At 31.9% G+C, this 15,488-nt stretch overlaps 1 protein-coding gene across 2 annotated transcripts; it reads left to right on the top strand.

The window, feature by feature from the left end:
* The first annotated feature begins 2,230 nt into the window (after nt 1–2,230).
* LOC105345149 (delta-like protein A) lies at nt 2,231–13,428 on the top strand. 2 transcript variants are annotated; one of them, XM_066069486.1, is made up of 9 exons: nt 2,231–2,370; nt 4,734–4,964; nt 6,190–6,441; nt 6,620–6,757; nt 8,421–8,558; nt 8,796–8,936; nt 9,569–9,706; nt 10,299–10,413; nt 10,496–13,428. In XM_066069486.1, exons 1-9 carry the CDS (start codon nt 2,310–2,312, stop codon nt 10,680–10,682), a joined length of 1,401 nt encoding a protein of 466 aa, XP_065925558.1. In that variant the 5' UTR covers nt 2,231–2,309; the 3' UTR covers nt 10,683–13,428. The 2 variants fall into 2 exon arrangements, with proteins under 2 accessions (XP_065925558.1, XP_065925561.1); XM_066069489.1 differs by having other exon boundaries at nt 10,511–13,427.
* Nucleotides 13,429–15,488: the final 2,060 nt, after the last annotated feature.

The following is a 15,488-nucleotide window of genomic DNA, read 5'->3' as shown; positions in this document are numbered from 1 at the left end:
TATTCATCGATGGCATTCGATTTATCTAGTTTTTAAACTTGGAACACCTCTGGAGTAATTCGAGTCGCTACGTGAAGAAAAATCCGATAACTCTTTTTTTAACCATCAAGAAAATTTGCATTGCGGACAATTTAAATTTCTTTTCTATAATAAAATACCTATTAACTGGCTATTCGGACGATAACAAGTTTATTGTCTCTCTCTACAGCAATTACAATTTGTATTTCCCTCAGCTCTGCCTCTTGAAATTATTGCTTTGCTGTCTCGGGGAAAAATAAACTTGCTATTGTACTCATAGCCAGTGATTAGGTATGTGTTTCTCACGGGGTCGTTTCTCCTTCTCCAAAATAAATAAAAGGATGCATGCTTCAGTTTTCCAACTTTACTGCATTATGATGAATGACAATGAAAACGTTGGACCGTGACCTGAAATAAAGACGTTTATACAAATGACGCATATGTTTTTATAATATTTACACATTTTAAATCTAAGATAAAAAAAAATTATAGAAAGTATTTCTCACCAAATTTGCCTTCAGTAGAACTTAAACGCAATAGGATGAAACTCATGACAGTTTCAAACTATATACAAAGACAAGTGTAAAACTCTCGCTGTCTAATGGCGAACGAGTTATGTTCTAAAATCATGATGCAAAACATTTAGAATTGAGTGCTATCACTCACACTTGGTCACTGACCATACACACCCATAAAAACCTGTTTAACCACTTCCAAATATATACAGATTTTTAGCTATTACCGTATATGGTGAATCACAACCTAAAATAACACAATTACGTGGCAGAACACGAATACAAATCAAACACAAGTAAATCATCAATGAGTTAATAATGAAATTCCCTGGATGAATATACATTTCCATTATATATCAATATAATACATTGCCATATTGTTATTGACTGAATCGTATTATTCATTATAAAACCATTTGTATCATATGTGTATCATTTATAAAACTTCATTATGAATCTAAAGCAGGAGTTTTGCTTCATGAATTAGACAAAACGAACATCATTCAGTAGAATTTTGAAAATAACAAAAGGGATATTGATATCAACGATGGAAATTTAATTACATGAAATCATTTACAAATATTCAAACAAACAAACAAACTAGAGTTCAAGCCAGAAATACAAAAAGATATATTTCTTAATTAAGAATCCAACTGTTTTACGCAATATAAAATATCAGCAAGCGCTAGCGCTCTGGCATTAAAATGGCATGGTCACGATTTTGATCCAAATTTATTTTTCCGATTTCAATCTTTACAATGCTTCAGAAAGACATTTTTAATATGAAACCAAAATTTGAGTGCCATTCGTCGAGTTATAGGCGAGTTGCAACGCTTGTGTTTACATTTTGAATGTTGAAGTGAAAAATCTAGTTTTATACCTATATGTAAAAATTTTAAAGATTCTATGTATATCAAAAGTACCAAAAAAATCATTTTAAGATTTCAAATCGATTGTGAAATCCTAATGCAATGCACTAATACAGTTTATGAATTTAGAATTAATTTTTAGAAATTTGGCAATGCAGAAAAATGACTACCTTTACTAGCTAATTTGGGGTTTTTTCCATGGCGAAGAGGGGGATGTCCGACATGATGTGTAATTCTTTCAAGTTCAGTAGCGTGATACTGTTGAAGAGGAAAGTGTCCGGACTCCTCTGTCCTGGATGTACCTGTACTTAAAATGTATGACTTGCGATTAAGATTGTTAAACAGGACTAAAACGTACACACGCATGTATTTTCAAACTTAAAACGCATTGTGTTAAGCTTAAAGTTGGAGATGAATTACTTACAAAGCAAAAAAAATAAAAATAAAAAAAAAACTTGCATAATTTTTAAGGTACCATGTTTTCAAAGGGAACTCGCCTTTGTGGATCAAAGCACACGCTAATACTCAAATTTGGTAGACCAAATTACTGCAGAAAATAAATTTAATTGTCTCCAATAAATGTATATCAATTTACTTCATATCAAGGTTGAAAACGTCAGACTGATTGAATATACCAAATTCTCATAAAAGACATGCCTATTTTTGTAATTGTATTAAATGTCAGGAGACAAAGTCTTAAATTTCAACAAGACTGTATGGCGAAAATAAAATGAATTTACACTGCAGTCATTTAAACACCCTCCCAAGCAATGATATATGCTCTAATTCACACGGTTATTCATGGATGCATTGTTAACCTTTTGTAAACTGAGTATTTTTTGTTTGAAATGCATTATATAGTTTTCTACCTCCTGGATGGCTCACTTCCTTGAACAACAACTTCATAATGGAGTCAGTATTTTCGTGTTCTATGTTATTTGCATTGTTCAGTTTTGGAAGCATGTATGGTAAGATACTTTCACGACTAATTCATTAATTGATCTAAATACACATGTACAGCGATTATTCAATAGAATGTATTATGCCTTTTTGTAACCAGATTCAAGTTTATCGACCGGTTAATCTATGCCAAGGTATACAAACATGCATGTTAGTGAATGCGGTGCTTCAGTCACTAATAAACACATACATGTAAATGTACACTGTGCTTTTCCCAATCCATTTTCAACCCTCTTTAAGACCAAACACCCTATGCTATACAATGTACATACTGTCGATTTGAGCTTTCATTTAATTACTACTAGATTATGTACCGTTTTTCAAGATTGTCATAAAATTACGCAATGTCAGAACGTTGACACGTGTAAATGAAACAGACGTGTTTGTAATATTAGTAGTTTTGATGAAACATCGGAACGAAAATTAAAACAAAGTCAAGTAATGTTTTATTCTTTTTTAATTATAAATTGTTAGGGGTGCATATAATTTATTTAGCACGTAATTAAACGTTGAATGTGACAACTTATTAGATCATTGTTACAACCTATCCATGGAGAATTTAAAAAAAATATATCAATATCGCTAAGTGGTGAACTAGACATTGCAAATATCCTTAGAGCCTACTCATTAATAAGGAAGTTTATCGTCACAAACCACGGTGTTAAGTACACAGTCCCTGACACCGTGTGATGAGAGAGATAGGGAATGAGAGAGAGAGAGAGAGAGAAAGAGAGAGAGAGAGAGAGAGAGTATGAAGTAAATCACATGTGCATTACCAGCTATGAAGGAAAGTAAGCTTCTATATGTATATTAAGATTTGAATTTGATCCCACGAATGTATCGATCATGACATTGGTACACTTCAATACACTATTCCTTTTTTTTGGGGGGGGGGGTGGGTGTTGTTGAGGTTTTTTAGTTTCCATCTCATAATTTAAATCATGGTGTTTGAACTTCTTCATAACCTCTATTTTGGCAAGTTCTTTCAATTGAATTTCGTTTCAATCATAATTTTCATTATTAAGATGATAATAGACTGTGCCCATTTACCGATTTTTATACAATTGAGGTAAATACAATTAAGAAATGAACATTAATTTAAAAAATTCACCGGGATATGAAAATGGTTGGTCGCGTGATCAAATCCTGTGAAGCCCGAACCAACTTCATATCCGGGTGAACTTTTTAACATTGCTGTTTATTACTTTTATTTACGTTTGAACAAACCGTTCAAAACTGTTAAAATAACCGAGATTACAATAATCAAAGCGACAAGCAATAATCGCGTGCTATAAACATTGGGACGTCACTAAAAAGTTTATACAGAATTGAATGTTTTCGCTATTCTATAGCTTAATATTTAAGAAATAAACAACGTTATTTTGTGAACATGGCGTTATGAATAGCAATTGCTCTGTTAGCGCATCATGGAAAATATGCCAGCATAGCAGTTGCTATTCATATCGCCATATTCACTAAATAATCGTTGTTTATTACTTATATTTGAATTTTACTACTCGCAAATACCCTGTATTAGCCCAGAGTTTGACATTTAGCTATTGCATCAAAAATAAACATTCAGACGGTAATGTATCTTTTTAATTCACATAGATTTGTTAACAGAATCAATGATGTGTTATAACAGTAATTCCTACAAAATGTCATTATAAGAAATGTTTTAATATTAATACATCAATTTTATGGAGTTGGAGAAAAACACATGATGTATCATATAGTGGTTTAAATCTATAACGTCATGGAAAGTGTATGACGCCTCACCTTTATGGCGTCATAGTATACAGACAGAGCAATTGCGATTATAGAAATATAATTGCAGTTCCTTCTTATGGACTTACAGTGGGAAAGAACAATTGATATGCAAATATAAGGAAATGTGTTTGCAAATGTAAATTTTACAGGTTATACTATGTCAGGGAAGAATAAACACAGGACGAGCAAAATCATAGAGATTCGCGAAACACACACTATTATTATTTATATAATGGTTTATATTGTGTCTTTAAATTCAAACAAAGTTAATTTAACCATTGTATAACCAATAAATAACATTTATTTGTACGGATGATCTTTATTTAAAACAGATTGATGTCGATAAAATACATGTTTTCAGAATCATTAATTACTTCGTTAAATTAGGTATTGAATCTTGAATTTAGAATCTTGAATTTCGTATTTCTATTCTGGAATTAGCCTTCTGGCTTTCGTACTACATGTATGCCTAGCTGTTTTAAAGAAAATAAGAACCATTGCTTGACGTTTATAAAAGCAATTTAAAGTATTATCCAATATTCTGATCTTTATACGGTGACTTCTTTTTACGAATGCATTTCACAGTAATATTTTTTAAAAGAAAATGTCGCCTTGAACAAATCAGCATGGCAGCAGCATCCTTACAAAGGTAACGACGATTGGGGAGCGGATCGTGCTGTGGACGGACGGTATACAGACTTGTCTGCTAGAGGAGGACAGTGTACGCTATCAGGAAACTCCAAAACAACAGCAGAATGGCGGGTAGACCTGGGAGGAGTACTCAGTATACATCACATCTTTATACAGTACATGACGGATAATGTTGAATGGAGTAAGTTTAAGAAAAGAAACAAAAACAGAAAAACAATAAGTAAAAGAATAACAATATCTCAATTGATCGTTTTTTACAATAAATATATTTGCCAGTAATTAAACTGTGTCTAAGCAACATTCGTTGAGTATTTGTTACATTTTTACTGACATTTTTTAAGCGCCCATTACATGTTTCATCACACGCTTTCGTTTTTACCAGCAAACACAAAAAAACTTCTATTGCGCTATAAGCTTAAAAGTACTTTGTTAACAACTTCGTGCAAAAAACTAAAAAAATGGGAATATGGACGTAGCCCTGTAAACTCTTGCGGACAAGTGTTTGCAAACCGACACAATCCTGAATAAAATTACAGCAAAAGTGTTGTCTTCATGGAAACAATAGTGTATATTTTATAATTTTCAAACTTGATGAAACTTTTACAGATTCATTAATATGTCTAAATTGTGTCTTTAAAAAAATAATAATATTTGAATTTCTATAGCTGCAATATATTGAGAGTGTTTGAAATTTTGGTTTACAAATAATCGAATCTAGGTAAAAAATATAGACAACAGTTACATGTGCCATGGAAACATTCATACCATTTTCATTCAACTATAGCCAATTTATTATTTCAATTTTGCTGGAGATTTTGTAGATATATTCTGACAAAATAGGTATGAAGAGGGCTGTCATTACAAGGTTTTTTTGCCGATAATAATAGGATCATATATGATCGGTAGTTTAAAAAAAAAAGTTTCAAGGGTGTTTCATATCGGCTATGAATGTATAATCAACAATAACCACCCTTTATCTTCTAAACAACTTCAACCAAAGATTAGCATTTGTAAGGATTTATGTGAACATTGCAACCAGATTCCAGCAAAAAAAAACTAGTTGTGTTTTACTTTTTTCATTAATGTATGATTTGTTTGGGTTCGTTTATGTGAACTTTTACGAGTGAAAAATGATAATGTGTCAAAAATGAAGGTATCTTAGGTATTTTCCCGATTTTAATTGCACTTCCTTTAAAATCGTGTGTTTTTTCCTTAAAAATCTTTCAAATCTGCAGCATAATTACCTGGTATCATGGGACAGAGTATAGCTATATTTCAATGACATCAATCATCTAACTTTTATTATTTTTTTCTTTTTCGTTTTTCTTTATGGGTGATCGTGTTGAGATATTATTATTTATCAATAAAATCTATGATCAACAAATTAATATTTTTCATTGTATCAGATACGAAAAATGGCTATACCAGTAGATTCCTGGGATACTCTGTTTACATATCAAACTCAACCGATAAAGAGGACGGAGTACTATGTTTTAAGGACTTAACTTATACCGCAGCCACAATACCCAATCCTACAAACATAACGTGTGCCATACATGGGAGATATGTTATCTACTACAACAACAGGACTCACTTCCCGGATCCTGCTGGGTATTCTGTTTACGCATACAACGAGCTGTGTGAGCTGGAGGTGTATGGTGATTATCTTCATATTAAATATCAAAGATATTGGAAAGTAAATCAATGATTACCTGATTATTTGTATTCCTTTCGAAAATTTGACTATATAACGCACCACTTATATAAAACACTTTAGCTATCACAAGCAATATTTGAATATCCTCTGCAATATCAATATTTTACTGTTTTGATAAGGATGTCTGGTAACAGGATATTACGGAGAGGACTGTTCCTTGCCGTGTCCACAGAACTGTCAGGAAGGTCACTGTCACATTGTAGATGGAACCTGCCTTGGCTGTGTCCCAGGATATACTGGCGCTAGATGTGATACAGGTTTTCAATACTGAACAGATTAAATTATAAATTATTTAGCACTAGTTGCTTCCCGCTTTTAGCAAACGTAGAACAATTTTTCTATCATTCTTGCTTATAAATAAAAGATCGTTTGTAAATGACAATGTAATGTTAACAGGATGGTCGGGAGAACACAGCGTTATTTTTTTTTAGGTCACCTGAGTCACTCAGGTGACCTATTGCAATTGGTCTTCGTCCGTCGTCGTGCGTCGTGCGCCATGCGTCGTGCGTCGTGCGTTAACAATTTTACATTTTTAACTTCTTCTTGAAAACTACCAGGCCAATCGTTTTCATTTTTGGTGTGAATCATTTGTATGGTAAGAAGAATCTCAATTGTGAAATTCAGGGCTCTACCACCCCTGAGGTGCCATGGGCGGGGTCAAATATGCCAAAAAAAGCCAAATTTTCAAAAATCTTCTTTTCTATTTCCACACATGTGAGGAAAAACTGAATGCATGGTTATGATGTCCATGAGGCCCTCTACAAAAATTGTGAAATTGTTGGCTTCTACTTCAGGGGTTCAGGCTCTAGGGTGGGGTCAATATGGCCATATAGTAAAAATGTATTAAATCTTAGAAAATCTTCTTCTCTACTCCCATTTATATTTGTTAAAAACTAAATGCATAATTATGATGCCCATGAGGCCCTCTACTAATACGTGCGAAATTCATGACCCCTGGGTCATGGGTTTAGCTAGGCTCTAGGGTTGGGCCAATATGGCCATATAACAAAAATGTATTGAACCCTAGAAAATCCTTTTTTTTACTTCCATATATATTTGTTAGAAACTAAATGCCTAGTTATAATGTCCATGAAGCCCTCTACCAAATTGTAAAATTCTTGATGCCTTTGTTAGGGGTTCAGGCTCTAGGGTGGGGCCAAATGGCCATATTGTAAACATGTTTTAAATCTTAGAAATCTTCTTCTCTACTCCCACACATGTGGGCAAAAAACTGAATAAATGGTTATAATGTCCACTAACTCCTCTACCTTAATTGTGAAATTCATGGCCTCTGGGTCAGGTGTTCATGACATGAGGTGGGGGGGGGGCAATATGGCAATATAGTGTTAATGTATATAATGTTTAAACATTTTCTTCTCTATTCTCACACATCTGTATTAAAAACTGACATATAATTACGTTTACCAGGAAGTCCTCTACTGAAATTTTAATTTTCATTTCCCTGGGAGTATGGGTTTTGACTTTGGGGGAGGGCCAAAATGGATGTATAGGTGTTAACGCATATAATGTTAAAAAATAATCTTCTTTACTCCCACACACCTGAAAGGAAAACTGAATTCATGACTTTGTAGACCAGATCTTTTTTGCCAAAATTATAGGTTTCATAGTTCTTTTTGAAAGAGTTCAGGCAGAGAATGTGGTCGTCATTACAAATTTATAATTTTTCTACTCCAGAATGAAACCTAATTAATTAAATGCATATATGAGACTCCTCGACAAGTTTGTGTATGGGTGAAATGCTACTCAGGTGACCGTTAAGGCCAATTGGCCTCTTGTTTAGATAAAATCAACAAAATAGTTTGTCTTCATTAAACATTACCTTCAGCAAACTAATTTCATATTCAATAAGAGACAGTGATGCTATGTTTTTGGGTTTTTTGTTTTGGTTAAATCTTGCAGAATGTACTAATAACAAGTACGGTCTGGTGTGTGATTCCACATGTGGTAAATGTTTAAATGAAGTAAAGTGTAATCACGTGAACGGAAGTTGTCCAAATGGATGTGACGCAGGGGTTTTCGGTTATAAATGCGATAAAGGTGAGAATTATGTGACGATCCATCTTTTTGAAGAGAAATGTGTATTTTTAGTTTTGTTTATCGTCTTCACCGAACTACTCATTCTTTATCCCAAGAAAATGAAGAGAAACATGTGCATTTTAGTCCAAATTATATCAACATTTTTATGATTTAATCTTCAGTAGAAAAACTTGGTTTATAGTTTAAAATATGAGATACAGTTTTACATATCTACTATTATTTAAACAATATTTTTAGAGTGTCCTACTGGAAAGTATGGATTCAATTGTCAAGAGAATTGTAGTATACATTGTGGAGTTCCCGAGAGATGTGACAGGGTAACAGGAAAATGTGAGGGAGGGTGTCAGCCAGGATGGAGTGACCTCACATGTAAAATTAGTAAGGATTTCTCTGTTCTGTTCTGCAAATTTGTGAATGAGATCATTTATTCAGATAAGTCTCGTAATAGTTGTCAGAAATCAATCGAAGAATGCAAAGGGCCAACGTGTAACGGAGATTAATATTTTTTCTATCGATTGCATTAGTTCTTTAATTTTTAAAGACGTTTTACTTATTATGAATAAATAAATCAACAGTTTTTAAATGGTGAACAAAACTTGATAATATATGGGGAAAAAAATGAAAAAAATGTATTTGCATCAGAATGCCTTGCTCAAATGTAATGTCGACGGATTTGTGGAAACTCTAAAGAAAATGAAATGCGTCATCACATGTACTGAAGTTGTCTGTACGGTTTTACAGAGGATATTTTAGGGATAAGTCTAATTTAGGTACTAGCAATTAATACCAGTATTCAGTTTCATGTTGTTTAAAGTTACCTAAATATTATATCAACTTGGTAGTGTACATTGAGGTTAGACTACAAGATCACACAAAAGTCCAAAATTTAATTTAACCTTTTGCAAAGTAAAATTCAATATTCAATCGTCTTTTAATATATTTCACCTAGAGATGTTTTAAACCAATTTATATTGGTATTTGAAATGCACATATGTTTATTTATCTAATAGAATGCAGTGTGGGTAAGTTTGGACAAAACTGCAGCTATCAGTGTGGCCACTGTCTTGAAATGGAACAATGTCATTACATAAATGGTACCTGTCTCAACGGATGTGTTGAAAACTATAACGGAAGTTATTGTACACAAGGTAGTATTAACTCTGTTTGTAATCACATTAAACCAATTGAACTTTATCTGCAAATATTAAAAGCTACCTGATCACATATTCCTTCAGATTTAAACGCAAAATTTCATCTAAAAAAAAACTATAGCTGACATCATTAGACAATGTTTGAAATAAAAGCAATACATTCTTAATCTATCCGATGCATTAAAACAATTTTTCAACTTAATTTTATTTTGAAGATTAGGCTTACTGCCTTTTAAACAGTTGAATCCTGTAAACATTATTTGAATAAGTATATAATATTTTTTTTTTATGTTACTGAACTGAAATTAAATTTTGATCATAGTCCATGTGGATGTCACGTTAGTGTAAGAGGTGAATGTTATAACCACAGTGTAACACCCAACTTGCCTTATTTTAACTCACACAAGGTTTTTTTTAACGTATAAACGGCGATTGATATAATATTTAAATTGTTTTCGGTTTTTATGCTAGTAATGTTAAAACTGAAACAAATCTTTTGAAATAATGGTTATTAGTTTTTGTTTTTATTTTATACTGTATTAAGGTTTGGAGTTGTGAATTTGATTGATAATTTGTTTTATTTCACCAGATATTGCATTAACTGATGGTGATCCTGCATCAGTGAGCGAACCTTACACTACACTATATATCGGTATTCCGATAATAATCCTTAGTGTATCGCTAAATGTATATTTCATTATCAGGTAGGCACACAGTTTATCATATTGTTCAATTGATTTATTTACATAAATGTTATGGCATTTCTAAAGATAATTCTAATTCTAGTATTATTCTGTCCAGACATCTTAGACACAGAAACAGCGAGGGGAAACAACAAAAGAACCCAGAGAACGTGGAGGAACACGTTGAGACAACATGTTTTTCAAAGACCGTGTATGACCAGGTTGAAGACAACTCTGCGTATCAAGAGCTTGGAGAAATAACGAAAGAATCCCAGTATGATAAGCTCTAACAACGATTTTTTTTCAAACAGAAATATTTATTGATTTTGTGGGTTTGAAGTTCTGTAGATTCTAGCTAAAATTCTAAAATTATTTTGAAACCGTAATGCTCCAATGTACAAAATTCACAAGACAATATGAACCATCATATATCGAAAAGTTTGGTAAACTAATTTAAATACATCGTATGTTTAAATAACTTTAAGCAAAGATACTCAACAATACAAGTTTTTTTTTTTTTATAATTTCCAGATTTTATTATCGGATAGTATTTTTCTTGTCTTGTCTCATGTGCTTGACCATATCTATTTTTCCTACATAATGTAGCAAAATCTTTAAGAACAGTTTAAAAAGTAATAAAACTCTTTTATGTTTCCTTACAGCCTGTTGAAAATTCTTTTAACACCAAATTCAATTCAGGTTATTTTGTTCACTTTTTCTTTATCAAAAGAAATTATCATTCATTTTGATAAATTTACCACCAATTCATATTGTACTGAAAAATATTCAATATTGCCGTAAATTTTGTCGTTTACTATAAAGAAATGCCTTGTAGTAAGAAATTTTGTTGTTTCTGTCTCTTTGTTTTATTAATTCAAAAAAAAGCAAATGATATCATACAGATATTTTGATAAAACAAAACTGAAGATGCTAGTTACAGAAATTGAAAAGTTTTTGAACATCGATCACTTCTCGTGCTTCTATTAGATCACGTAAATGGACCATGCCAGGCATATTTTCAAAAGCATGGAATATCATTAATTGTTCGTCATATTCAAGAGTAGGAGACATAGAGTGCAATGTTGCTCAAAAACAATTTTTATGTGTATTATTGTTCATGTTACTATACATGTTATATTAAAAAATTTTCTTAGATCAAGCAGGTGCTCGATGTTTTGCTTTTCAAAAGACTGTTGGTTAAAATAGTGACTGTTTGTAAAATTATCTCCTTATTAACAAACCATATTTCTTTTATTACTTCGATTAGATAACTTATCTTTATAAACCTGAACTAGATATATACATGTATTAACCTAACGTTCGTCAAATATCCCGCTCTATTCATGACTTTGAATTTTGGGGCAGAAAAGCACTTAACCCGCACATTGTCCTTTTGTGCAATGTTGGATACAAACATTCAAGTAGATAGACAGAAGGGTTAAATCAACCCCCTGTTACAATTTTGAAAATTCGTAGGTGAAAGTTTAATAACAGCTGGTTTGTGGAATGTTTACTAAATTTGATCAACTCGGAAAGAGTTGTGAAATTGTGAAAACTATTTTTTGGGGGGTAAACATATTAGATATTCCTCTTCAGTCTCTATTACTTTTTCTAATGCGGAAAATGTGATCGATAGGTTTATGTGTAAAAAAAATGATATTCTAACCACGACATTGTTTAAAAATCAATTTTTTTTAATAACCTTTCTTAAACTTTATCATAGTTTCGAACATGTAATTTTTTAAAATGTTAATCTAATTAAGTAATCTTATAAAACAATATTTTATTATAACGAAAGTTTTGGAGCATCCAGCCCTGGATATATTAGCTGTCTACCATATAGAAGTAATATCAGTATGTTACCTTTTTTGATTTTTTTGTTAAATGTGGCTGAATAGTCCGGTAGTGCTCTGACATATAAGTGAAAACTTGGAGTCAAGGTCAAAAGCCGAGATGTAACACCCAAACACCCAAAGGCTTGGTTTATTTTTTCCTGTTTTCCTTAACAAAAATATTATCATACACGCCAAACAAAGTGTGAATATGTTGACGGAAGCTCAGATCCACTAATCTAGACGGTGAATCTCTAAATGAACCCTATAACATGACAATCTAATATTTGACTTTTCCTTTGAAAGAGTATTTTGAATACAGCTCACCGACATGTTTGCTATGTGTCTCAAGATCTACCCAGGCATGTGCTGAACTTCTGTGTTGTCAGTAGTCAAGTGTTTAGTGCTTGACATGTTAGATACTGTCTGCATCTACCTGTCTTAACCTGTTTATGTCAGCATTATTTGCAGAAACTTTTACATGTACTGTGTGTGCTGTGTAACCATTTTGAAGTTTTACAGACACAATTATAGATTTCCATACTCTTAATTGCATTGTTTGAATACGTTCCGTTTATTTTGTAAATCATGTCACATCAATTTGCCCAAGTTTCACATTTTTACGTCTCTGTTAACTATGTATTTTAATATACCTGTTTTATATTTTTCTTTTTGTATGTCTCACTTATAAACAAAATATTGCAGTATCTACTATCTAAATATGTTCACGAATGAATTACAAGTTCAAAGATATTAAATTGATCTATCCAGTACTACTTTTTGTCTTATACCACAGAACCTAAACTTGTGTATTATGCAATATTTTTTTGCTTGTATGTTTTTTTCTAATTTGTATTATCCTTACTACGCAAAGTTGCTTCCATTCACAATTACGTATATTATATATTAATTATCTTATCAAGTATTATTATAGCTATTGTAATTACTGGTCATATATATACAAATATACATTTATGCATTTATTAATCAATATAATATATATTATGATATCATTATCAACGTTGTACAACACAAATGTCGGAGAGGAGTTATATACGCAATGTCCATTATCCTATCCGTTTCTTGTGATGCATGATAAATCATTGTTAAAAAAGTGTCAACTTTAGAGCTATTGTTTTAAAAATTATGATTGATAAGTATTGTATACTATATAGCATATTATTATCCTCTATAATTATTTTCATTATTGAATTGCAAAAACATGAAACTCTATCCTAATATGAAATAGTTTCCGTGTTGTCTGACCATGTTGCATAATTATTGAAACTATTCACCGATGGCATTCGATTTATCTCGTTTTTAAACTTGGAACACCTCTGGAGTAATCTGAGTCGCTACGTGAAGCAAAATCCGATAACTCTTTTTTTCAACTATCAATAAAATTTGCATTGCGTACAATATATGTTTCTTTGCTATAATAAAATACCTATTTACTGGCTATTCGGACGATAACAAGTTTATTGTTTTCCTTGTCAGCAATTACATTTTGTATTTCCCTCGGCTTCGCCTCTTGAAATTATTGCTTTGCTGTCTCGGGGAACAATAGACGTGGTATTGTCCTCATATCCAGTGAATAGGTATGTCTTTGTCACAGGGTCGTTTCTCCTCGTACAAAATAAATAAAAGGATGCATGGTCCAGTTTTACAACTTTTCTTTATTATAATGAATGACAATGATAATGATGAGAAGGTGGCCTGAAATGAAAACTTTCATACAATTGACGCATATATTTTTATAATATTTACACATTTTAAAGTTAAGATAAAAACAATTAAAGAAAGTATTTCTCACCAAATTTGCCTTCAGTAGAACGTAATAGGATGAAGCTAATGACAGTTTCAAACTATTTAAACAGACAAGTCGTAAAACTCTCGCTGTCTGATGGCGAACGAGTTATGTTCTAAAATCATGTTGCAAAACATTTCAAATTGAGTGCTATCACTCACACTTGGTCACTGACCATACACACCCATACAAACCTGTTTTACCACTTCCAAATATATACAGATTGTAGCTTTTACCGTATATGGTGAATCACAACCTAAAAAAAACACAATCACGTGGCAGAACACGAATACAAGTCAAACACGAATAAATCATCAATGAGTTAATAATGAAATTCCCTGGATGAATGAATGAGTAAATAAATGATTTACTAAATACTAAATTGTATTCAAATGTATCACTGTGATATATTATTTAAAGTTATTTCCTACTGATTATTCCATACATTGCCATATTTTTATTGACAGAATCGTATTATTCATTATAAAACCATTTGTATCATATGTGTATTATAAACAAAACTTCAATATGAATCTAAAGCAGGAGTTTTGCTTCACGAATTAGAGTAAATGAACATCAGTCAGTAGAATTTTGAAAATTAACAAAAGGGATATTGATATCAACGATGGAAATATAATTACATGAAATCATTTACAAAAATTCAAACAAACAAACAAACAAACTAGAGTTCAAGCCAGAAATCCAAAAATATATATTTTTTAATTAAGAATCCAACTGTTTTACGCAATATAAATTATCAGCAAGCGCTAGCGCTCCGGCATTAAAATGGCATGGTCACGATTTTGATCAAGATTTCTTTTTTCGATTTCAATCTTTACAATGCTTCAGAAAGACATTTTTAATAGGAAACCAAAATTTGAGTGTCATTCGTTGAGTTATAGGCGAGTTGCAACGCTTGTGTTTACATTTTGATTGTTGAGGTGAAAAATCTAGTTTTAGACCTATATGTAAAACTTTTAAAGATTCTATGTATATCAAGAGTAGGAAAAAAAAAATCATTTTAAGATTTCAAATCAATTGTGAAATCCTAATGCAATGCACTGATACAGTGTATGAATTTTGATTAATTTTTAAAAACTTGGCGATGCAGAGAAATGAGTACCTTTACTAGCTAATCCTTTGTTTTTTCCGTTGTTGCGAAGAAGGGGATGTCCGACATGTTGTGTAATTCTTTCAAATTCAATAGTGTGATACTGTTGAAGAGGAAAGTGTCCGGACTCCTCTGTCCTGGATGTACTTGTACTTGAAATGTATGACCTGCGATTAAGATTGTTAAACAGGACTAAAACGTACACACGCATGCATTTTCAAACTTAAAGAGCATTGTGTTAAACTTAAAGTTGAAGATGAATTACTTACAAAAAAAATACTTGCATACTTTTTAAGGTATCATGTTTTCAAAGGGAACTTGCCATTGTCGAACAAAGCACACGCTT

Source organism: Magallana gigas, chromosome 1, assembly GCF_963853765.1.
Source record: "Magallana gigas chromosome 1, xbMagGiga1.1, whole genome shotgun sequence".
In the NCBI taxonomy this organism is placed as follows: Eukaryota; Metazoa; Mollusca; class Bivalvia; order Ostreida; family Ostreidae; genus Magallana; species Magallana gigas.
The sequence above is the reverse complement of the archived record's forward strand: the minus strand, read 5'-3'. Positions and strand labels throughout refer to the sequence as shown.

Bases quoted from the DNA above. Each gene is read 5' to 3' on its own strand.
- LOC105345149 (XM_066069486.1), top strand. From the start codon at position 2,310: ATGGAGTCAGTATTTTCGTGTTCTATGTTATTTGCATTGTTCAGTTTT. The intron at 4,965-6,189 runs GTAAGTTTAAGA...TCATTGTATCAG, and splicing joins GACGGATAATGTTGAATGGA to ATACGAAAAATGGCTATACC. The intron at 6,442-6,619 runs GTGATTATCTTC...TGTTTTGATAAG, and splicing joins GTGTGAGCTGGAGGTGTATG to GATGTCTGGTAACAGGATAT.